This window comes from Contarinia nasturtii, unplaced genomic scaffold (genome assembly GCF_009176525.2).
Source record: "Contarinia nasturtii isolate CC-2019 unplaced genomic scaffold, AAFC_CNas_1.1 Cnas_scaffold_864, whole genome shotgun sequence".
Taxonomy (NCBI): domain Eukaryota; kingdom Metazoa; phylum Arthropoda; class Insecta; order Diptera; family Cecidomyiidae; genus Contarinia; species Contarinia nasturtii.
In genome coordinates this window covers 2,675,077-2,699,731 of record NW_022198211.1, presented here as the reverse complement: position 1 = coordinate 2,699,731, position 24,655 = coordinate 2,675,077, and the positions used below count along the sequence as shown (strand labels likewise).

The 24,655-nt window shown below is 34.5% G+C and overlaps 7 protein-coding genes across 12 annotated transcripts; 3 read left to right on the top strand and 4 right to left on the bottom strand.

Annotated features, from left to right (window-relative positions):
* Positions 1-31: 31 nt before the first annotated feature.
* LOC116342685 (ATP synthase subunit b, mitochondrial) lies at positions 32-1,366 on the bottom strand. Its single transcript, XM_031770398.1, has 3 exons — positions 1,230-1,366; positions 780-939; positions 32-705 (listed from the first exon to the last, which is right to left on the bottom strand). Exons 1-3 carry the CDS (start codon positions 1,255-1,257, stop codon positions 144-146), a joined length of 750 nt encoding a protein of 249 aa, XP_031626258.1. The 5' UTR covers positions 1,258-1,366; the 3' UTR covers positions 32-143.
* An 84-nt stretch (positions 1,367-1,450) lies between these two features.
* On the top strand, positions 1,451-2,496 carry LOC116342687. 2 transcript variants are annotated; one of them, XM_031770400.1, is made up of 4 exons: positions 1,451-1,687; positions 1,756-1,822; positions 1,898-2,062; positions 2,135-2,496. In XM_031770400.1, the coding sequence occupies exons 2-4, from the start codon at positions 1,760-1,762 to the stop codon at positions 2,147-2,149; spliced, it is 243 nt and encodes an 80-aa protein (XP_031626260.1). In that variant the 5' UTR covers positions 1,451-1,687; positions 1,756-1,759; the 3' UTR covers positions 2,150-2,496. The 2 variants fall into 2 exon arrangements, with proteins under 2 accessions (XP_031626260.1, XP_031626259.1); XM_031770399.1 differs by having other exon boundaries at positions 1,455-1,822.
* A 244-nt stretch (positions 2,497-2,740) lies between these two features.
* LOC116342683 (UTP--glucose-1-phosphate uridylyltransferase) lies at positions 2,741-8,089 on the top strand. 2 transcript variants are annotated; one of them, XM_031770396.1, is made up of 6 exons: positions 2,741-3,082; positions 5,827-6,111; positions 6,189-6,535; positions 6,614-7,306; positions 7,376-7,460; positions 7,544-8,089. In XM_031770396.1, the coding sequence occupies exons 1-6, from the start codon at positions 3,056-3,058 to the stop codon at positions 7,649-7,651; spliced, it is 1,545 nt and encodes a 514-aa protein (XP_031626256.1). In that variant the 5' UTR covers positions 2,741-3,055; the 3' UTR covers positions 7,652-8,089. The 2 variants fall into 2 exon arrangements, with proteins under 2 accessions (XP_031626256.1, XP_031626255.1); XM_031770395.1 differs by lacking the exon at positions 2,741-3,082 and adding an exon at positions 4,592-4,902.
* Positions 8,090-8,395: 306 nt separating this feature from the next.
* LOC116342301 (bifunctional 3'-phosphoadenosine 5'-phosphosulfate synthase) lies at positions 8,396-16,483 on the top strand. Of its 4 annotated transcripts, XM_031769826.1 has the most exons (7): positions 9,569-9,599; positions 12,675-12,862; positions 14,104-14,225; positions 14,298-14,570; positions 14,642-14,891; positions 14,963-16,076; positions 16,167-16,483. In XM_031769826.1, the coding sequence occupies exons 1-7, from the start codon at positions 9,584-9,586 to the stop codon at positions 16,274-16,276; spliced, it is 2,073 nt and encodes a 690-aa protein (XP_031625686.1). In that variant the 5' UTR covers positions 9,569-9,583; the 3' UTR covers positions 16,277-16,483. The 4 variants fall into 4 exon arrangements, with proteins under 4 accessions (XP_031625689.1, XP_031625686.1, XP_031625687.1 ...); XM_031769829.1 differs by lacking the exons at positions 9,569-9,599; positions 12,675-12,862 and adding an exon at positions 8,396-8,841 and having other exon boundaries at positions 16,167-16,482; XM_031769827.1 differs by lacking the exons at positions 9,569-9,599; positions 12,675-12,862 and adding an exon at positions 10,034-10,236 and having other exon boundaries at positions 16,167-16,482.
* A 60-nt stretch (positions 16,484-16,543) lies between these two features.
* On the bottom strand, positions 16,544-21,436 carry LOC116342300 (ATP-dependent DNA helicase Q-like 3). Its single transcript, XM_031769824.1, has 11 exons — positions 21,168-21,436; positions 21,029-21,087; positions 20,645-20,932; positions 20,455-20,571; positions 20,150-20,364; positions 19,927-20,068; positions 19,729-19,861; positions 18,717-19,664; positions 17,403-18,593; positions 16,801-17,331; positions 16,544-16,719 (listed from the first exon to the last, which is right to left on the bottom strand). Exons 1-11 carry the CDS (start codon positions 21,361-21,363, stop codon positions 16,637-16,639), a joined length of 3,903 nt encoding a protein of 1,300 aa, XP_031625684.1. The 5' UTR covers positions 21,364-21,436; the 3' UTR covers positions 16,544-16,636.
* Positions 21,437-21,580: 144 nt separating this feature from the next.
* Positions 21,581-22,545, bottom strand: LOC116342547. The gene is made up of 2 exons (XM_031770207.1): positions 22,037-22,545; positions 21,581-21,968 (listed from the first exon to the last, which is right to left on the bottom strand). The coding sequence occupies exons 1-2, from the start codon at positions 22,362-22,364 to the stop codon at positions 21,709-21,711; spliced, it is 588 nt and encodes a 195-aa protein (XP_031626067.1). The 5' UTR covers positions 22,365-22,545; the 3' UTR covers positions 21,581-21,708.
* A 168-nt stretch (positions 22,546-22,713) lies between these two features.
* On the bottom strand, positions 22,714-24,372 carry LOC116342506. The gene is made up of 3 exons (XM_031770154.1): positions 23,947-24,372; positions 23,713-23,862; positions 22,714-23,609 (listed from the first exon to the last, which is right to left on the bottom strand). Exons 1-3 carry the CDS (start codon positions 24,245-24,247, stop codon positions 22,888-22,890), a joined length of 1,173 nt encoding a protein of 390 aa, XP_031626014.1. The 5' UTR covers positions 24,248-24,372; the 3' UTR covers positions 22,714-22,887.
* Positions 24,373-24,655: the final 283 nt, after the last annotated feature.

Here is a 24,655-nt window from a genome sequence, read left to right as displayed (position 1 = left end):
CAATTTTTGAAACAAAAACAAAAACCATGTGTAAGAACCATTGATCAAACAATTCGTTATGATGAAATTCTATTTCGGAAAGTTTTATACAGTAAAGATTTCTCAGTGTGTTTTTTTTCTTGCTATTGATTTAATTTTTTCGTTTATTTTGGAGCCAATGCGTTTAAATCAGCAATGCATTTGGACAAAGTTTCTTTGTCTTGATCGGGTGTAATGCTGCCAAGTACTTTGTTTGTAACCCAATTAACCAAGTGCTTTTGTTTAACACGACGTTCAACCAATTGAATGTCAACTTGGTAGTCCAAACGGCGTTTCACTTCATTGAACACATTTGCCAATCGTTCACGGTAAGCGGCTTCCAATTGCAATGCAACATTTTCTTTTTGGGCATCGTTCAACAACAATTGACCATCAGCACGCCATTGTTCTTTCTTTTCGCTTTCGATTGCTTCTTCATTGGCGGCAATGTCATCTCTGCGACCCTGTTCCCAATCGGCTTCGTATTGATCGACTTCTGCGTCCAATGATTTTTTGACAGCTGGACCGAATTTCTTGATACCGATGATCAAAAGGGCGAAAAATGATATACCGGCATAGTATTCGTGTTCCATGACATAGATTTCTTTCGATGCCAAGTAGGTGAACAATGATGCACCGAAAACGTATGGACCAGACACACCAGTTTTTTTGTAGAAGAATTGGAACCTGAAAAACAACAACAACAACAACGGTAACAGTGTTGAATTCAATGTCATCGCTTTTGATAATAATTTAGCTACCATTCCTCTGGGATGAATCCATAGCGAACGGGGGCTGCTTCGATTCCACGAACTGGACGTTGGTAACCAACTTCAGTTGGTGTTGATGCAGCAGCAGCAGCCGATGAGGTCGACGATGTTGTGCTGGTTGCTCGAATTAATTGATTGAGCGGTTTGCGAACTAAAAAAAATTTTTCGTGATAAATATATTCTTTCGTTAAATTTCTGTTTGATAACAATTCAATTTAGCATCCTTTACAAAATATAAACCGAAAATATCTTTTTTTCAATATCAATGGGGTGACTGTCATTTGTCTTTTCAATCATAACCAATAGTGATTACATAAACTTTATTCACCACCGGAATGAAGTGTGCACGATACAATCACATTTTTACGGTCTTAAAATTCACAAATAATATATTAACCATTTGCGTGTTTTGTAATTTGTGGAATTTATGTGTTTACTCACCTTGGAAGACGCTAGCCCGTGACAACATTTTGATTTTAAATTATTTTTAATGAAATAATCTTCGACGTCCCAAGTTATCTATGAGAAGAAAAATATGTCTAATTTTTTATTCAATGCTACCAACTGTATATAAGTGACATCTAAAGACAGTATAGAGCAATAGCAGATGGCGCCCATTATGTCAAATCATTAGTACAGATATTCGAATTTAGCTCACAACACGTATATTCGTAAATATTGTATGAAGTTTTTCTTTTTTTTAACATAAAGTAAATAAGTTTTAAAAAAAAGTTATTATTTTTGTTAATATTAGACAAGTGACAAAAGAACAGAAGACGAACACTTTCAACCAGCGAAAATTGTTCATTTAATCATTAAAGTATCATTTTCGAAATTGATAACAAGTACTAAACGTAATTTGACATTGCAACGAGAAGTGATTGATAAAAATATAAAACGTAAGTCAAAACTTAAAAGTGTTTGTTTGAAACTATTTATTATTGAAATATCCATTGAAATCGAAAAGAATAATGGGTACCGGATGTTCATCGTGTCTAAAAGGGGATGAAACAGTTGTTGTTCAACCAGATACGGTAGGTTCACTTGCTTAAACACAAGGACCTTGTTGTTTCTTCACACAATTAATTTATGTGAATTTTTACTATTAGGCTGCCCGACGTCAAATGCAAATGGAAGCAGCCGAACGTCGACGACAAGAAAGTGAAAATCGTGGCATCAAAAATCCGGAAAAAGTGCGTCAAATGCAAGAACGAACCGCAAGAATAGAAAAACAGGAGATTGAAGCAGCTAAAATGGGTGAACCCACCCTACGGGTAAACATCCATATTTATAAAGAAAAAAACCAAGCCTGAAGCCCAAATATAAATGTTTTTCTCTATTTACAGTGGACATCTGATTGAAAATAATGTTTATTCCATCGAATTGCACATCCAAAGAAAGTTTACTTGCACTGTGCACTGTGATAATCCAGCAAATTGTGAAACTCAGCCGTGGATCTTGTTTTTATCTAAAAAAATTGATTAAATGTTCAACTCGTCTATATAGTATTTCAATTGTTCTTTTGCCAAAAATATTCTATCATTTCTATATGCGCGTAATCGAAAGTCAAAAGTGATTCATGCATTTTGGACCATTTCCTCTAAGAGATAACGGTTTTAAGCCGTTCAACACACGTTTACCATTGATATACCATTTTTTATTAATCTACATCTTGTTACAACAATAAAACGTCATTTTAAACAAAACAAAAAAAGCATCTTGTTTGAATCATTGTTCGCTCACACTTTGGTTTGTTTTGGTTCTTACGTCGATTTGTTATCCAATTTCGAATATTCTTATTCGAAAAGAGAGGGAGAGAGAATAATAGTTTGACAGTTCTCTGTTCAACATACACAAGCACACAGTTGTGCTGAGGTGTGTGCGTATTTGCGGTTTTATCACACGTTAGGCTACTTGCATTTCTGCATGTGTCGAACATACAAAATTGTCGGCGTTTATCTAACGGAGAGAACAACATTTTTTTATTAAACTCATCTAGAATATTGTAACTATCACATCTCATAGAAGCCCCAAATCGAATGCCAATCAATTGATTTGAAACGCACAAATAAAAGGAAACAAATCGATTAGATGTGTATTTATTTGAATATCACTCAGTGTATATAGTATATTTTTTTGTTAAGGAAAGTGGTTTGGGTGCGTGTGATAGCAACAAAAAGTGAAATTGCATTTTTGTGTATCACAAAATTGTGCTATTGTCAATTGTTCAACGCTCAAAGTACAAACGTTAAATTTAAATCGCCAATATGCTTGAACCGCCAAAGGAATCTCAGGTTTGTAATATAAAATATATATTTTTTTCAAAATGATTTTTAAAATGATGATTTTTATTTGTGGAACTGTTCAGTTTTTTTTAATTTTCGATGTATTATTAAAATAATCCAAATTTAAAAAGTATTCAATTAAGTTAGAAAGTTTTTGTGATTTTGACATTGTAAAAAATTCGATCCGATAGATGCCCTTCAATCGTCCTTCTCTCATTGACGTCCAAATATATCTTTACGACGCTTTTGCAGCGATGATTGAAATGCAGAGGGGAAAATCGACTGAAATTGCAAAGAATTCTTTCGGACAAAATCTCATGTGGAGTTTTTCGATTCAATGTTACGCACAAAAATTACAAAGTTTAAGAATGTAATCAAAACAACAATTTCAAAAAATGATATTTTATGATAGAGAAAAAATGCGGATATTCTTGTATAGAGTTGAACAATTAACAATTCAAATACAAGCAACGAGTTGTTTTTTTAAATTGTCAATTGGCTTATTTATAGCCTACAACAAAATTGAAATTGTTTGCTTGAGAGCGTGGTCTTTGCGTGTGATATATAATTAAGTACACTTATCATAAACACAAATTTCATTCACTGAAGATATTTGTGATGCGCAACGACGTCAACATATAGTATTTATCTTTTGCGTGGCACGCACCAGCCCGTTTGTTTGCACGTGAGTGACTATGCTCAAATTAAATACTTACAATAGATGCACTGTGTATCGTTCGTATCAATATAGGAAGATAAATTGCGGCTTAATTTGTTGGCAAGGACAAGATGCGGTTTTAAATTTAGAATATTTGCTGTTATATCTTTTTAAGACAAAATGCGGCGACCTTTGCAAATTACACATAGACAGAATTTAAATATAAACCAGCTGTTCAATAATTTATTCAGCCAATCTACGTTTCGATTCAATTGCAAACAATTATGTTCGTCCCTATGCCGAATTCAGCATTGTGACATTGTTTTAGGTCATGTTCAAAACATTGTATGATATCACCGAATCAACGGCTGATTTTTCGAATATTTGAATGAACCCTTGGGTTTTGTTACATCGGAACTACATTATCTACATCAGACGAATGCTAAGTGTAAATGCGCTTATCAATTTATTCCAAAAATGTCCATTATGATAAGAACATCAACACAAATGAAAACAATTTAAAATATATATGTGTTCGAACACACTCTATACACATACGAAACCCTACTAATGGAATCGTCCAAAAATACAATTGTATTTTGTTGCCACGAAACAAATACATTGAGTATTCCTAAAAGCTGGAGTTAATAGAGATAATGATTACATATAGCGTCGTAAGATCTGTGCTGATTTATTTTTTTCTCTGTCTGTTCTATTGCCGATCGCCAAGTATAAATTGTGGTCTGTGAGTGAAGCCAATCGATTGATAACTTGACAAATAATACCGCGATAAAAATATTGGTGACAGAGACAACAAAACAGCCGCTATATTGGGGCGCTTCGTCCGACTCGAAATCCAACTGTTGTACAATTTACGGCATCCAGTCAAGTGACGACTTTATTCCAGATCGCTCATAAATTCAAACGACTCCGTTTGCGAATCAGAATCAATTTATTTCGTCTAGTTCGTATTTTGAATATCGCTGCACATGTTGTTGAGTGCAATTTTTTTTATATTCGCAATTTTAAGTATTTCGGCCATTTATTGTTGTAGTCGCGATTTTGATCCGTCGGACTTTTGAAAGATATCGTTTCACTTTCACATTTTCAACGAAATACTTGAAATTTTTTCAACAAAATGCCAGGACCAATGGATATTTTAATGAGCCAAGTAAGTGTGGGATTTTCGAAACAATTTCGAATCAATTGACATCAAACCCAATAAAATAGTCAAACTGTAAAGAATTTGTGTTTTTTTTTTCGAAAAAGAAAATAATACAATTGCACATGTTTGTCTAACATAGATGATTTTTTCATAACAATACAATGGTGTCACACGCTGAAAAACACGTTTCTAGACACCTGTTCTCAATTCACAATTGATTGTTTTTTTTTTTTTATAAATTAATAATAAAATCAAAATAAGACGTAATTATTTTCATCGCCGAATTATTGTCTCATAAAACTGATATAAGTAATAATTATTTTGATGGAAAATTCAGCAAAAGATCGGCTTATAATATAGAAAAACAAAAACATGTATTTTTTTGAAAATATGGAAACAAACATCCTTTGAAAAATGCGAATCGGTATATTTCTTTCAACCAGATAACATAATTGTACGTATTAAGCAGTATAGTCAGACGAATGTGATGCCATTTGACACTACGATTGTGACGTTATTGATAACGACCTTTTCGAGATTTGCTCGATTTTGTGTGCTCCACTTTTCTCAGTTGCCCTTTAAACATATTGAATTTTTCTTTTTGTCAAACAAAGTTTTAAGTCATATTTTGTAACAAACAAAGTTCTTATCAAGGTTATTTAATTGCCGTTTTTTTACTACTTCACAATTGCATATCATTCAATCATTGAAAAATGTTTGGATTATACGATAATAGTATTTTTTGTTATGTCATGCCATGATGACAATTAATATTTTTATTTTCGTTTAAATGTTCCACCAGATAGTAGAAACAGCAAGATAATAGAAATAATATGCTTCAAAGAGCAATTTTGTATCTCCGCATTTAAGCTATAAAGCGATCTTTTTTGTTATAGCTAATCATATAATTTATATATATGCTATGAACAGGTTCGCGGCCACCAACGCAATGCATCCGACACAAAGGAATTTCATGAGGTTACTAAACGAGATGCACTGATGCATTTTGAACTTGAACTGAAGACTTTATTGAACACCGTCAAATCGAACGAACTTCAAAGTTTCTATGATAAGGAAATGCAACGATTCGCCGCGTTGTTCGGACGTTTTTTGCAAGAAGAGGGTCCATCGGTTGAATGGGATAGAATTCAGAAATTACCTGCCGACGCTGTTAAAGACTACGCAACACTTTCAGCACCAAAAAATGAGAGCATTGTAAGTTCATTTTTGTGAAACGTCTTTTTTCCATTCTGATCATGTTGGACCAACTTATTTTTTAAAAAAATCCATAGATTCGTGAACATTTGAATAAATTGGTGGTAATCAAACTGAATGGTGGTCTTGGTACATCAATGGGTTGTCATGGTCCAAAATCGGTGATTCCAGTGCGTAATGATCTTACCTTCTTGGACTTGACCGTACAACAAATAGAAACATTGAATAAAACATACAACGCCGACGTCCCTCTAGTCTTAATGAACAGTTTCAACACAGACGATGACACAGAGAAGATTATCCGAAAATACAAAGGTTTTCAAGTCAAAATCTATACATTCAATCAAAGTTGCTTCCCACGAATTTCACGCGACTCAATGTTGCCAATTGCCAAGGATTATAATATTGAAAATGACATGGACGCGTAAGTTTTCTTTTTTTTTTAGTCCAATTGATTTTAATTTACATCGGTCATTGTCTCTCTCTCTCTCTCCCACTATAGATGGTATCCACCTGGACACGGTGACTTTTACGAATCGTTCCAAAATTCTGGATTGTTGGACCAATTCATTCAGGAGGGCCGTGAATATTGTTTCCTGTCTAACATCGATAATTTGGGTGCAACCGTTGATTTGAACATTTTGAATAAATTGCTTTGCGAAAAAGGCTCGAATGGCAAGCCCATTGAATTCGTTATGGAAGTGACAGATAAAACGCGCGCCGATGTTAAAGGTGGCACCTTAATTCAATACGAGAACAAACTTCGGCTGTTGGAAATAGCTCAGGTACCAAACGAACACGTTGACGATTTCAAATCGGTGAAAACGTTCAAATTTTTCAACACCAACAATATTTGGGCCAATTTAAATTCGATGGAACGTGTTTTGAATGCAAGAACATTGAACATGGAAATTATTGTAAACAATAAAACACTGGACAATGGATGCCGTGTTATCCAATTGGAAACAGCCGTCGGTGCAGCTATGAAATGTTTCGAAGGTGCCATTGGAGTGAATGTGCCACGGTCTCGTTTCTTGCCCGTCAAAAAGACATCCGATCTATTGTTGGTCATGTCGAATTTATACAGTTTGAAAGGCGGCTCATTAGTTATGTCACCGCAAAGAATGTTCCCAACAACACCGCTCGTTAAGCTCGGCGATAATCATTTCAGCAAAGTCAAACAATTCTTATCGAGGTACTTTTATTCATCTATTTTATGTTTTTATGCCGGAGTCAAGGACATGACTAAATAGTTCATTTACAGATTTGCAAATATTCCGGACATCATTGAATTGGATCACTTGACGGTTTCGGGTGATGTAACATTTGGTCGCGGTGTTTCATTGCGGGTAATTATCACTTTTGCGCATAACAAACAAACGCAAATTAAACGGAATTTTTAATCTTATCATTTTTGTCGTTTCGTAAATAGGGAACTGTTATCATCATCGCGAACCATGGAGACAGAATTGATATACCAGCTGGCGCCATTCTTGAGAATAAAATAGTCTCTGGCAACATGAGAATCTTGGATCATTAAACTGTGCAATTTTATGCTCTTGCTAAAGATCTTCCATTTTGGGCCAGAACAAAAACAGTCATAGTTTCGACGAATTGCGTTACTTGAATCATTTTATGATCTAATTGAAGTTGTAAAAAATTTATTCATAAAAAAGTTGTTAATGTTTTAGAGAGGATTTTTAAATTATAGATCAATTCCGCTGATTTTGATTTTGTTCGCATAGACAGTTTTTTTTTCTTTTGAGATGTAAAACATCGAATTAATGCCCATTGTTTTCAGAGTTAAACACATTTTTAGGCATTCAAATGACAATTTATTTCTATGTACCTTATTTGTAGACATTTATATTTTGCTTTTCAAATAATGATATTTGTTCCGTGACGTTGACGTCACGATAAACACTTAAATCAACCCCCCTTATCAAATGAATAAAGTGCAAATTATAGATGTAGCAAATTAGATATTGTTTTTTTTTTTCGTAGAAATTTCGAATTGAAGTATATATCTAATAATAAAAAAATGAATCACTTCCTGTTTTATAAACCGATGCCACAAATCTGTTTGAAAATAGTTTGAATAGTCTTGTGACTTCGTTCAAAAAAAAAAAATATTTCTTCTGCGGCAACGGCTGAGCCGTATTTTCGAAATGTCAAATGTGTCAACTGTCAAAGTCATGCTGGCTCAATATGTGTATGTGCGAAGCTCAAACAGCTGCACCAAAACTATATGTGAGATGAATGATGAACATATCAATGCCAATGTTTTTATCAGCACCGATTTATCAGTGAATGAATGAAATGTGTATTATAGTTTCCGAGGCGAGTGTGTTAATATTTGTTTGATTGTCTGCGTTGGATCGTCGGCATTTTTACGTGGAATAATTTAGCATTTATTCTCGAAACAATCTCGATACCAACTATTCAATGAGATTCTAATAAATGCAAATCGTGTTCATGGAAAATCGATTGTGTTCTTTAAATGAAGATGTGAAACAAAAATTCAAAAAGTGTTCTTACTGAGTGTGTCCGATGTTAGTCTATACAATAACAAATCGAGTTATTTCGATTTAATGAGATACTAGTTTTAAAAAAAACAACCACAAACTAGAATTAAGAGCAAAAAACAAACAAACACAAACTATAACACATTTTGCACCTGAGCAAAGAATGACGGAGGAAAATGATCATATCATTAAAAAACAAAAGATCGTATGTATTTCATTTTGATATTTTTTTCTTTAATAGAGTTAATTAATCTTAAATTAACATATGGAGGAAAAGTTTAGTGTTGAACAGTAAAACAAGAACAACTGTACGTGTACATATGCCCCAGATTCAACAGAGAGAAAAAAATAACATATGCTTGCAAGTTGATTATACATTGAAACAATATGTTTATGTGTGTGATGTGCTTATTGAACTGAAGTCACCGATAAACTGAAAGTTACCGATGATCAATGACAAAATTTATAAATTTATTGGCTTTTCCATTCGATAGGTCCGTTGCCAATTAGTGCCGTAATGGTCGTAGCTTTAGCTTTATCAAAACAGATACTGTTTCGCATTACAAAACTCAAAAACAAACAAATTTTCGCACCACATCAGTAAATCTCTTATCATTACAAACATACGCGAATATTTCATACTGGATTTGTATGTACACAAGAGACTAAAACTCACACTTGAAATGAATTTTTTTTTCGAAATGAAATTTATTATTTCGCTTTTGCATTATCAGTTTTGCATGAACAGTTGTTAGCTTAGTGAATGGTGAAATTCTAAAATTATTTAATAACATATGAAGTGAACAAATTTAATTACATCGTTTCATTGAACAACTAATAAATGTTATCAAAAGAAATTAGTTTTATCAACACAAAATCTAAGCTTCGCCTTGATTTCTTACACGTGGTCTTTATCGCTCCTGAAAACAGTGATTGCGTTTGCAAAAATGATTTATAAATTTGGTAAATGTTTTGACTGTATTGACTTTTTGGATAATTAATCAATTCTTAGTTTGAATTTGGACAGCTGAAATCTCTATTTGCATGACCGAAACCTGGTTACATAAATGTTATCCAAACATAAACAGTAATTGATAAACAAATTAGTTAATGAATCGAAACAATTGTATTACTATATTTTTTCAAGTGACGAAAAAAAATTTAAAATATATTTCTAAAATTAAATATTTTATCGTCGGTTTAAACCTGACAAAAATATGCAGTCACGATATTTCATGTTTGTTGCACACATATGCATTGTTGTACATTTTACTGCGATAGATACACCAAGAATTGACTACTCATCCGAATGTTTACTACATACACGGTGTCTCTGTGTGTAACATTTATGCATTCAACATTTGCTGTATTATGGCATATAAAATTTAAGTCAATCAATTTCTACATTTTAAAAGGTGTATTTACTTCGTCAAAGACAGTCTTGTTTCTTGAGATTTTCCACGATTTTTTCTGTTCGTATTTCAAACTTAAATTTTGCGTTTTGAGGTGTTAGTTATTTTCCTATATAATGGTTGGTGTAAATTTTATTTATCCACCAAACGGTAATTATACGAAAAGTAGATCTCTCTTCCCTCAGCAGGTATGAATTTAAGATTAAAATAAATATTTTTCAATTTTTCATTTGCTCCGGTTAAACATTTTTTTTGCACGAACAGTATGTTTATTCATTTGCTTTTCATTATACCGATTAATGTGCTTTAATTTATTGTCAATGCAAACTGAAATAATTACAGAACGACCACTTTTTATTCGTGTAAATAGTTAAGTCAAACGAAGCCATGAATTATTTAGAAGTGATTATTTCCGACTTTAAGCACTTTGCCAGCATTGGAAGGACTTTTCTAATACTTTTTATTTGTGGAGATGTCAGGTTCATAGCTAGAAAGTTCAAAAAAACAAGATTTCTTCCGAACAATTTCATTTTTGAAAATTTCCACTAAAAATTGATTTTTCGGAATTTTCATGAAAACTAAATCACCAAAGTGTTGTGTGACAGGAAAATGACAGGCAGAAAAATGTCGAATTGCACTCAAAACCGAAATTCAACTCAAAATAAAAAGCTGAATATCTCGTCATTAAATTCTAAAAATTCATGCACAAATTAGAATTCTTCAATAAGAAAGTCGAAAATGACTTGCTGGAGAGTATGGGGCTATTTTTTGTACATTTGAAAATCAGTCGGGAATGCGAATAAATATTAATTATGTCGAATCGAATAGAAAACAATTTGTGTGAAAAAATCTATTGGAAATTGTCAAGCAATTTGGACGTCATTCTTGAAAGAGCCGGTTTTGATATTGAATAATCACTTGCATCTCATAAGTAACAATTAAAAAAAGATTTAAAATCAAGCGACGCATTTCTTTTTCAACTAAAAAATTGATTAATACGATAAGCATTAAAAGACTAGTCGCGACCAATCAATTTCAAAAATATTCTGTATTCGTGGAATAAGAAGTCAACAGATTATTTCGAAGAAAATCAATTTTTTTATTGGCATTCCATTTTTTTGCAATTGATTGAATACCGCATGTAAGTTTTATAAAAGTTTCTGTAAGTTTTTTTGTAAGGACATTAATAACTGTGGAAGTTGTAAGTAGTCATTTGCCCTTAAGTCAGAGCTCACAGAGGGATGTAAATTTTAGTGAACAGGTCCAGATAATACCAGATTTGGTAATTTTCAGTAAAAATAGAATATTTGTCAGTGATTGGAAATGTTTCTGGTTTTTATAATTCCACGAGATAATGTGAGATGAAATCAAATGCGTCATTCTGAATAAACAAAAGAGTAAAACAAAGAAATGTTACGCAACATGCTAAAATCAATTTATGAAATGGTTTTATTTTGAGATAAAAAAGGACGTAAATTAAGATATATTATTAAAACGGATTGGCACATAACATCTTTTTACATCATGTCTTTGACGTAAATTACTTCTCTATATATAGATAAGTTTCATAATAATAATCAAAGAGTGCATAAAGTATTTTGACAGACTCTTGAGATAACTAATTTACTTGTATTCAATCCAAAGAAGATTTATGGCTTACAAAAAACATTTTTTTATCTGTTTACGATTTGGATAATTTAAAATGTGACGAAGTTGATAAACACATATTCATTCAGATTGCAGTCAATTCTAAACTACTTTCTTATCTCCTTCCTTCCCTTAGCGATTTCATTTACTCAGTTGTATTAGAAACATGTTTCGATAACAAATTTCAAGTAACAAATGTACTTTGACTCCTAATAATTTCAAAATACCAAGAACTCTACACTCTTGAAGATAATGTGTTGATGGAAAATGTATTTGTTAAAAACCGTAAACAAACAGCTTTTGTCTTTGGTCCGTCTGCGTTTAAGTTTAAAATGTAAAACCAAACAAATTACTTTACGGCAATCGTTTTAAATGCATACGTTGTGCGTACGGCTCATTCAAATCGTAGTCGGTGTAAGAGGTTAACATTGATTTGTCATATGCGTGCTGTTAGACAAACTGGGTAGTCGAAAATACGAATTGTTGTACGCCACTCGATTTTTCTTCTTTCTTTCTTTTCGGTCAAGCATCAAATGCTCTTTTCTTACATAGCTACGCCACCACATTCGCATACCTGAGTCCAGGTACAGTATTTACACACTTGAGAGAGACTCGTTTATCGGTTTCAGCTTACACACATATTCTCACATTTGTCTTATGGTCTGTAGTTTCTTTCTTTCTCTTTCTTTCTCTCTCTCTCTCTCATTTTGGTCCGTTATATTTGTTTAAAATCGACTGTGCCAATCGTTGTGACTCTCAGTATTGCTTAAGAGTTTGTTTACCGCACAACGTTTGCTGAATTGAATAGCACGCGCGATACACTAAAAAACCGCAGAGGCAAAGAAAAAAAGCCATTGCTGTGAAGTGAAAGACGAAGAGAAAGTCATTCAGTTCAAGCTTAAGTGTTAAACGGTGACAACGGTCATAAATTCAGTTGAGAAGATATCATTCAATTAATTTTCGATTTTATTTTGGAAAGCTAAAAACACATTTCAAGTGCAAACTACAAAAATGTTGAATATAAAACGACGTTGCAAATTTAACTTAAATTCACATGATGAATTGTATTTGAACAATAACAATAACATTAAAATCAAACAAGAAGTAAAAGATCCAGTGCAAACATTTTGTTTACAACACAACAATTGCAACTGTTCAACGCCAGAGGTTCGTAATGTAACATGTAAATTATTGAATTAAGAATCACAGTAAATCAGCATTACGGTTCAATTATCGGAAAATTTATGCATAAGCCATCAATTAAAATTGCAATAGGAAACAAAAGTAAACGCAATCAATTTTCGATGGAAGACAAGTGTTAGACATAGATCCGTTGTGTGCTGTGCGGCGAGCGCACGTCACGACGCAATCATCATTTTTACTTTCTTCGTTGAGAAAGTGTGTTCGATAACATTTGTCTAACATTTGAAGAAAAAAAAATCGCACTCCACGATGCTGCATCGTATACATTCACGTTGTATTTGTGTATTGTATAAAATGGCAAAAAACTTGTTTTTGTTCTGAAATCCAAAACACAGTCGCAGTCGGGCCATTGAATATTACGAAAGAAAAGTGCAATTGCGAAATCGGACCTTTTTTCCTCACATTTTTTTTCGGTCTCTGCTTTCCCGTCTCTTTTTTTTTGTTGCTGCTGCTGTTGTTGGTTTTGATGTTACTTTCAATAAATGGTTTGTAAACATCAGGTTTGAATACGTAGTCAAACATATTTTATGCCGTTTGGCCAATAAGGCTCATTGTGTTATTTGCTTGAAAGATAAATTTTTAATGCACAAAATAACATCGATGTGCACATAGTACGAATATAAATTGCAAGCGACGCTTTTAATCTGGCCGCATATTTATTTTGTTCAGTTACATGAACAAAAAAATATGAGCAAATTCAAATGCAAATGGATTTTTGTATATTTAACTAACCATGCTTGAGCTCTTTTTTTCCTTCGTCAGTCGAATTTCAAAGCAAACAACTTTTCTCTTTCGTGTGAACAGTAGTACAAAGCAAATAGAATTGAAATTGACACATATAACGATCACTTTGTTTTAATATGTACTGTTGTGTCTGCGGCATATGAACAAAACAGAAAAATACTCGTACATCACCTGATCCATGCACACAGCACATACACATCACATTTTGGCATGGTCAATTAAGTGTGTCATTCATCATCGCGCGCATCTACCATTTGATTCTTTCGAATAAAACTGTGTTAACACAGTTTGTTCAACTTAACGGGAATTCCTACATAATAATAATTTAAATAATAGATGATAAATGATTTGATGTTTTGTTTCGTTTTCACCAACATGTATCACCATTTTTCAAACTTGGTAACCAGTTTATTTACGTTTGATGTGCAATTTTATTTCTTCAATTTTTTTTCTCTCGTTAGTGCCTTAATATTGCAACGAACGTAACGGAGCAAAAGCATCATGTGACACGTGAGGTGAGAGGTCATTATCTTGGCCTATCGGGTACCTTTCGCGGATGTACTGTGTGGTTGACGGGATTGAGGTATAGATCATATTAAAGATAAAAAATTGAACAAAAAATTTTTTTAAAAAAAAGAAAAATTTATTAAAATAGTGGGGCAGGGAAAACTTCGATTGCATTTGAATGTGAAGCATTCCTTGTCTCTCGCGGTATTCCGGCTTACGGACTGGACGGCGACAACATTCGAACGGGATTGAATAAAAATCTTGGTTTTAGCCAAGCCGATCGTGAAGAGAATATAAGAAGAGTTGCCGAAGTTGCAAAACTGTTTGCCGATAGTGGACAAATTGCAATTTGCAGTTTCGTTTCACCGTTCAACAATGACAGAGAAGAGGCACGGAAAATTCACAAAGAGGCTGGCTTGGAGTATGTTCATTTTAATTCGCATCAATTATCAGTAATATTATAAGAGACAATAATTGTAATTTGATTTGCAGTTTCTATGAAATTTATGTGGATACACCATTGGAAGTGTGCGAAGCGCGCGACGTTAAAGGATTGTATAAACGGGCCAGATCTGGAGAAATATCTGGATTTACTGGGCTCACGCAAAAATATGAAGAACCGAAAAATCCCGATTTGATCATACAAACGGTTAATGAGTCAATTCAAGAATCAACATACCGTGTCATTGAATTTCTTGAAAAACAAAATATCATTCCAAAGACTTTACGCGACATTGAATTGGTGAGATTAAATTTATTTGTCGTTTTTGTGAGCGATTTTTCATTTACAATGAATTGACTTTGATTTTGCAGGAGCCGGAGTTGTTCGTGAAACCGCAACAAAAAGAGCAGGTCGAAATGGAGGCGGTGTCGCTGTTCAAATCATCATTATATTTGGAAATTTCAACGGTTGAATTGCAATGGTTGCAAGTATTATCAGAAGGTTGGGCATATCCATTGCGTGGTTTTATGCGCGAAGAAGAATATTTACAGGTGTTACATTTCAATTGTATACGCAATAAGGAAGAACCGTCCATACGTGAGAATCAATCGGTGCCAATTGTATTGTCATGCACCGAAGCGGATAAGAAACGTTTTGAAAATGCGAAATCAATTGCACTATTCTACGATCGTAAGCCAGTTGCAATATTACACAATCCAGAAATTTACTATCAACGAAAAGAGGAGCGTTGTTCACGTCAATTTGGCACAAATAATGGTGGCCATCCATACATTAAAATGATAAATGCATCGGGCCCGTACTTAATTGGTGGTGATTTAGAGGTGATCGAACGGATTCGATGGAACGATGGCCTAGACGAATATCGTCTAACACCAAATGAATTGAAATTGAAATTCAGGGAACTAAAAGCTGACGCTGTGTTTGCATTCCAATTGCGAAATCCAATACATAATGGACACGCTTTGTTGATGAAAGATTGTCGTCGCCAATTGCTGGAGCGAAACTTTAAAAATCCAATTTTACTATTGCATCCATTGGGCGGGTGGACAAAAGATGATGATGTTCCGTTAAATGTTCGAATTAAGCAACATCAAGCGCTATTGGATGCGGGCGTTTTGGATCGTGAGCATACAGTGCTTGCAATATTTCCATCGCCGATGATGTACGCCGGGCCAACTGAAGTGCAATGGCATGCAAAGGCACGCATGAATGCTGGTGCTAATTTTTATATTGTCGGCAGGGATCCAGCCGGTATGCCGCATCCAAGCAAAGAAACATATCCAGATGGTGACTTATTTGAAAGTTCACACGGTCAACGTGTTCTTCGAATGGCGCCCGGTCTAGACATGCTCGAAATTATACCGTTTCGTGTTGCTGCTTACGATAAAACTGTGTCGCAAATGGCATTTTTCGAACCTTCACGAAAGCAAGACTTTGAATTTATTTCCGGCACCAAAATGAGAAGTACGATCACAAACGTTTAATTTTTCTTCATTTGATCGACTGTTTAAATTTATATTCGTTTGATGTTGTTTTCTTCAATTCTCAATATAGATTTTGCACGAACTGGTGTATCACCACCACCTGGTTTCATGGAACCAAAAGCATGGAACATTCTAGCTGAATATTATCAAAATATTACAAACAATACGACGCAATCGTAGGCGCAGGCTTCCAAATGAGACGAAGACCACGATCGATGCACACATTTTATTTAATCGATAGGAAGACAAAAGATCAAAAGAGCATGTGTTTTAAGTTTAATGGAACATAATATTTGATGTTATTTATTTTATTCAGATCAGCGTTTTTTTTTTATTGAATATTCTTAGGCAATCTATTTTTGATTCGACTATTTTTTAAATATTCGTCTTGTGTTGAATTCGTTTTTTTTATTTACTTCTTCAAATATATAAATGTTTAAAATGAGAAATGTTGTATTTAACAAAAACTTGTGAAAAAATTCATGCTTAATTCAAAACAAATTTATAAAAAGAAAACAAAAACGTGTAAACAAAATATCTTCATTTGGCCTTCCGCATACTTTCTCTGTTTTTAATCCAGTCTGTAACAACTCTCAGCACTTGATCTCTAATGGCTGCAGAACCTGTAATAGAAAAATTAAAATTCGCTTTTATCGCCATACAATTCATCTTCACCTTTTGAATGTCGGTGGACCAATACTTACTGTATTCGTTGCTTTCGTATTGGTAATGAGTAATTGTTTGGCAAATATTTTCATATTCCTTTTTGTTGATGCGTCTATCGTTGTAGAATGGCATTAAATATCGTTCGACTTTGTTTTTGATTGTCATCTTATCGTTGCGAACCTTGTCGATCACTTTTTGTGGCACCAAATCAAGCATATTTGCCTCATTCATTTTGTGAATGTGCTCGTTCAAGGCCATGCTAACGTGATATTCTTTCTTGGTTTTTTCATCTTCGCACTTGATTGGCTTCATCATGAAATCACTGTACGAAATGACTTTTTGTTCACGTGCACCACGATCCGTGACGAACGTTTTATGCAGCATTCGCTTTTCCAAAATATCAAGTTTGAAATTCGATCCGAAGAGATCGCTCATGAAGTTGCTACGAATTTTTTCTTGTTCTTTTTCGGTTTTTTTAGCCTCTTCTTTAACCTTTTCTTTATAGATGAGCTCTTTCTTCCTTAGTAGTTTTTTTAAGCGTTCGGCCAATGCTGCTCGTTCCTTTATATCTAAATTGGAATATCAAAACAAATGAAAATGAATGAACGTACAATGAAAATAAATTTAAAGTCCATCATACTTAGCTGTGCCATATTGATTTTCTTCAATTGTTCCAGCTCTTCATTGTGCGCCTGTTCCATATCTTCTACATACTTTTCAATTTCATCGCCCAATTCATCGTAGTTGATATCGTCGTCGTCGACGATTTCCACATAATTTTTCATTGGTTTTTCTCTTTCCGCTGGCCGTTCGAATTGATTGAATCGCAATAATGGGTTACCATCAACGGCATTCACAACTGATTTGGTTGACTTTAGTCCAACATTGTACAGTGGTTGATCGTAAATTGGCTCTTGATGAATTGGCGGCGGCGGTAGAGCTGTGAAATGTTGAGGATACGCTGTTGATGTTGATGGTTGTTGATATCGATCATCATCGTGGAAATTGGCACTAACGCTTTGAGGCTCGACATTTTGATTGTTAACATTACTTTCATCGTCTGTTTCTTCATCGGATTCAACCGGTTCATCTTTAATGTCATCGTTAACTCTCACTGGCTCAGCAACAACCATTGCCATTGATTCCTCTTCGCAATTTAATCCGATTTCCGAAATGATTTCATTTTGTACAAGTTGTCTCGGTTGACTGGTAATCGTTTCACATTGATTTGATCTATGTGTTCCAATTCGCTGGTCTCTTGCCTGCTGTTCATTGTCGCGCTGTGATTTGGTTTTTTTTCGTTGAACCTGGTTCACACCGGTCACTGTTTCACCGTCATTATCACTGGCTTCGTCTGTGTCGGCACCATCATAATTTCGTTCCGTTTTGACATTTTGTGGATTGAATTCTATGTTTTTTGCATTTGTTGTTATTCTGTTTGGTGGCGGTGCTGCTGGCTGTTGTTGTTGTTGTTTTGATGTATGTGTCATGGTATCCATTTCATCATCGCTGCCCTTTTCTGTGCCACAATCACTGTCATAATTAATCGGTTCGTTTTTTATTGGTACGGATGTCATATTTTCGGTGCTTTCATTCGTATCCATCGGTTCAGTTTTAATTCGAGGTGCTTCGATGTCCACTTTGCGTCGCTTTGCTGGTTGACTATTTTCCAATCCATTTTGATTGTCGTCAACATTGTCTTCTTCAGGTTCGCGTTTTATCGACGCCGTTGAAAAAAATGAATTGATCGACATTTGTGTCAATGGATCCTTCTTCATGCGATTTGTCTCTCTCAATTTATTGTTAATTTGACGCGCAGTCTGAAATCCCACTGAAATGTCAAATCATCATAAAATAAACGTCAAATTAAATACGTCAACTGACATAATGTCATGCAATTACATGCAATACACACACATACAAATATTTCATAGAACAATGACTTTTGACATACCGTTTGCGTGATTCGCTGTGTTATTTGTTTCGTCCACAATTTTATTCTTTTCCATAAAATCGTCCAAATCCCGTTGCATAGCTTCAGATGATCCGCCATATGCTGTTCGCTTTTTCGGTGTGTGATTCTTAATTTCGGTCAATAATTCATTATTTTTGGTGCTTCGATCGATTCGTAGACGCTCCACTGTGATTGATTTTTGGTACATTGCAAACACACGATTTTTTGTGAAACAGTTGTACTCCAATTCAGCAGCAATATCTTCAAAATCACAACCTTTCAATGGATGTGGTGGTTTCTCGCTCGCCTTTTCTGCATTTTCTTTCAACACTTTCAGCAAGAAGTCCAAGTAAATTTCGCGTTTCTTTACATCCAACCCAGCTATCTTACTGGTGTGAATACTGCTTCTAATTCGAATGCCAAACGATCGTGTTTGTGTTTGTTCCAATTTTTTGGCTGCCTCAATTTTCTGCTTGCGTCGTTCGAATTCTTTTTGTATCAAATTGGTTGTTTCTCGTTTGGCTTTTGCATCACGTTTCGTTGCACCGTATTCCTCGTGATCATCGTCATTGACTTGGGTATAGGCAGTTTCTGATTCCTGTACCGCATTTCGGCCACCTTCATACAAATCGGAACTATCGAAATCCACATCCATTTTACTGGTGAACCCATTCAGAGCAAGTCGATGAAAATTTTCCAACTTTTTTTCGCTACCTTTGTAATCTTTACACACATCACACAATTGCTTCTGTTTGCAATCGGGCGGATGATCACCGAAATAATGGGAAAAGAGCAAATGACGGCAACGCAAAGATTCACAATTATCGACCAATCTTTCAAACTCTTTCACGCTTCGCTTGGACTTGACGTTGTCGGGATCTTTTTGAAGTTGTTGTTGCAAAAGAAAATTGATTGTTTTCACCTCTTGACGACAATAGTAAAGACGACCTAGATAAATGGTTATAATGAAATGTAATAAATGGTTTTCAATAAGACTCATTTTATAATTTACAAAATGATGGAAGGCCATCCCTTCCAGCGCGGCCCGATTCTTGATAATATGCGGCTATGTTCTGTGGCACATCCCAATGCACAACAAATCGAACAGTCGCCTTGTCTACGCCCATGCCAAAAGAGTTGGTAGCCTAAAAAAAGTGTGTCGTTGCTCAAAACTCGTTCGCATATGACATTCTTTTAGATAAATACTTACACAAATTACTGGAAATTTACCATCGGTCCAATCTTCTTGGTATTGTTTTCGATCTTTGTCATTAATTCCAGCATGATAGGGTTTGGAGACGATATTTTGCTTTGTCAAACCATTAGCAACACGCTCCACCGACTCTCTCGTTCTATATTCAATAGAAATAATGTATTTGATAACAGTCTCTAATATAATTTTTTCAACTAAAATTTGTTGACGACTCTCTCACCGACAATAAATTATACCGCACGGTGCTTTGTTCGGTTTATCATCGGGATTTTTAGTCTTCAAACATTTCGTTACAAATTCTTTCAAGTGGATGTAATCATCTTGAATGGAATTTTTATAAATAATGTCGTAGAATAAATTTTTACGAAAACATGGTGTTTTGAATGATTTTGTATCTTTTAGTGCAAGTTGTTTGAATATATCCGATGTAACTTCCTGTAGAACGGATCAAAAGAAGAGAAAAGTGAATAGGTGAGCCCAAGAAATAAAATGGGACTGAACAATTCGGAGAGAAATGATACTCACCTTCGATGCTGTTGCTGTAAGTGCTATCCATTTTATAGTTGGATATCGTTTACGTAGCTCTCCCAATTTCAAGTAATCCCGTCGAAATTGATGACCCATTTCCGACACGCAATGGCACTGGAAAAAATGATTGGGAAATTAGTCGCATCGAATGGAAAAGATGCAATCGATTGTAATTTGTATTACTAACTTCATCGACGGCTACTAACGCCAATTTATTGTATTTCACAATAGAATCGAGTAGCGAGCGAAAGAAATCGGTGGCTGCTTGTTCTGGTGTAATGTATAGGAATTTTGTGCTCGGGCGTATACTTTTCAGGTCATTTATTACCCGATCGCGTTCTCTTGTAGTCATTTTCGAGTTCAAAGATTCCGCAGATATTTTTATCTTTGTCAAGTGATCCATTTGATCTTTTATCAATGCAATTAACGGCGAAAAGACAATTGTGATTTTGTTCTCGTGCAGCATACCAGGTAGCTGTAATTATAACCGTTCAATACAAATTATTGTTGGAAACAGTGAAAAGTACTTGTCATCAGAGATTGAGAATCATCTCATATTATAAATCAGCACCTGATAGCATAAACTTTTGCCACTTCCAGTGGGCATCGAAATATAAACGTCACGTTTTCCTACATAATTGAATTTAATTGAAAATAAATCGCATAGTATAAAATTCGACAAAAAAGCATTTTTGATTTGAATTACTTGCCTCTCATAATCTCTCTGATGGCATCTTTTTGTAGACTACTTTTGAAGTCCGAATGATTAAAGTAAACTTTCAATTTTTTACGCAGAAAATCTGACGTGTATATATCTTCTTTTGATGTTTTTTCATCCTTTTTTTGTTTCGAAGAACTCGATGAAGATGATTTTGATTTGGCGCTAGATTTTAATGGCTCGTCCATAATATTACGTTTTTTGAATAACAAATAAACAACAAAACAAGAGAAATCACTTTTATGTCTGGTTAGAGAATGACACTTGTATGTATTGGCGCGTTATGCGTGAATTTGAAACACGATTTGACATTTGACAATTTCCGTCATCATTTGTCTAAGCAAGAATAAAAACGGTTAATTCGGTTTTATTTTACTTTTAATTTTATTTTTTCTGTATTTATAAGTCTTTATTCTTTATTCATGATAATTCTACATTTTAATTTATTATAATGTATATATATATTTAGATTTTGTTTTCTTTTTTGAAGTCTATCATTTCAGTACAACGGGTTGTCGACAATTGAGTTGTGTTCAGTTTTTTTCTTTGGAGTCAGTGCATGATGTTTGAATAGTCATCAAAATGTCTTTTTTCATGTTGTTATTGATGTTGATGATGAGTTGATCGTCATCGGAATGTTCTATGTCGTTGTTTTGTTCGTCGGATGGGACGCATTCAGCGTCAGAATCGTCAGAATCTATAACAACAACATCACAGTCTACTTCGTATTTTGGTCGTTTTACCGGTTCGTCGGCAGCATCAGTCACACCAGAGTTAATAGAACGTTTTTGCACTGTCGAAAAAAAAAAACAATTGGTTACTCTGTGAACACATAAATGACTAGTTAGTAAAAGAATTTACCGTTAATTTGGTCCGATGTGTATGTGCATTGAACTTGATTTGAATCATTGCGTTTGTCCGTCAAAGTAGCCCTTTCTACCTTCATTGCATTATCGATCATCGGAAAGAGTATATTTCTTGATGTATATCGTTCGATTTCCAAACGGGATGCTGTTATTGCCCTTGAATACGAAGCCACATTACGATTTTTGTTAAAGCAACGTTCTTCAACATTCATTCCAAAATGTGTTAAAGCCATATCGTTCAAATCCAATTCGGAAGTCTTTTTCACATTTTCTTTCAGCGTTTGTGTCAATAATTTCAAATAGCTTGGCCGAAGTTGTTCCATTTTTTTGGATGATGTTGATTGTGGTCGATTTTTTCTTGCTATTAATGGATACTACCTCAAAATATATGCTTGTCTTTACCAAACGCGTACTTATGCAAACAACATAAATCCTTTTGACATCAACAATTTTCGCAGTGTGTAATTGCGTCTTTCAGATTCTGTAATGCAAACATGTGTGCGTCAAGAGATACAACAAAACTATGACATCATGCAGCCAAATACTATTACAACAGATGTAGATATGTACTCTATTGCCAGAGTGTAGATAACCAATACAATCAAAGGACCAATGTTTATGTAAAAGAGTGATTTATTGAAAACAAACCTATACATTTGAATATTTGTTGATTCTATTTTATTTGCTTCGAATAGGAAGTCATAATGCATTTTGGCATGCTGATTTATATACTAAAAAAGATGAAGTTTTTCTTAATTTGGTGTAATTTTACGTATTCGTGAAACCAAACATACGTCGTTTATGCTAAATCTTAAGAAACTTTCCGTTATAAAAATGGTGGTTTTACTAGCGATTATGTGTAAAGTATTGATGGTTCGGTGGTTGGTACAACTGAACGTAGTAGACTGGTTGATGAATGACTGATCCTTGCAAGACGTGCACTGGAGCACTGAAATTGATTGGCGTATAAAATAGACGTGGATTCGGTCGTGTCATCAGTGGCGGAATGTGTCTTGGAGCAAGGCGAGGAATCGGCCGAATAATTGTTGGAGCTTGATGAACAGTTGTGGCACTTGAAGTGGCACTTGAAACAACGGTTTTGAAACATTGTGTGAACTGCGTTGGTGCTATTTGTCGCAATCCATTATTCTGTTTGAATCGATACGCGATATTTGTTGGCAACAAATTTGGTACCTGATTTCTATTTGGCTGCTTCAACTCTTCGTCATCATTTGGTTTGGAAATCGTTCCAATGACCTCATCTACCGTATTTACGATTTCGATAGCCTTCTTCTCTTCAACTTTTGACGCGTCTTCATTTATGCTCGATCCATAGAAGCAAATACGCGTGTATTGATGGTCATCATATGGCAACTGATGGTATATGGTCTCATCATTTTTATCGTTGGACTCTGTGCTGTGTGATGATGTAGTGATCGTTGTCTCCGAATCAGAAATGTCAGAATATTGTGGCTTGCACGGCTCTGTATTGTTTTCATCCGGTGAAACAATATTTTTGCTATTCTTTCGCTTCCTTTTTTGTTGTTTCTTTACAACAGCACTTCCATCTGAAAGATCAACGATTATCATTTTATGAATGAAAAATAAAAAATAAAAACGATTTTTGTCGAAGCAATTTAGAACAGAGAGAGAGAGAGAAAGGTGTTTTACCCAAGCGACATTTTTTCATGATGCGACATTTTTTGCAAGAATGAGGTGACTTGCATTCGGCGTGTACTATGGGTGCTTCACTTTGTGCATCCTTCGATTGTTGTTTCTTTCGCTTCGTTATACTCACTCTTTCCGCCTGAGTTTCGGAAGCTATCAAACAATACAATACCATCACGTAAATTTCATTCAATCGCATATAATTTTAATTAAAAAATAATTCTATTTTCTGTTTACCTTTTGTAATTTTCGTAATCACAATGTTTTCTTTGCCGCATATGTAATCTTCAATGTCTGAAAATAGTGTGGCGGCCGCTGTGCACGCTTCAATTTTTGCCCGCAAATATTTGATTGCTTTGATGTACGGAGTGATTCCTCTGTTTTTCACAAAATATTCTCCTTCCACCTCATCACGAATGGTTTCAAAATCACTTTCTTTCATCAGCACATCACATTTTTCAACGAATTGCGATGATTCAAAGTTGTCTTTGAATAAATCAACAATCAGTTTTCGATAGATATCACGCTGTTTGTCCATTTTAACGATGTAATTCAAATGGTTTTGTCAGCGGTTAGTTATAGGTTATGCAAATAATCAATGCTTTGTTGGTCTTGTTGTACGATGTATTCGATGCAAATCAAGTTGACGAACTAAATTCATACACACACAATAATTCGGTTGAAGTGGTATGATGATATTTGTTTATAACCGTTAGCCGGTGCAGTGTTTTGTCAAAGTAGTCAACATTATTTCGACGATGTTGCTGATCATCATACGAGCTGTATATAATTGAATGCCTTTTCAAGTTTCGACATGTTATTTTCAATTTTGAATACTTCTTTGTCATCTTGTTTATGTAAGCATTTCAAAAAAGCATCGATATTGACTGTTTTGTTTATATGAAGATTTTTGCTGATATCTAAAACAAAATTGAAAACACACACA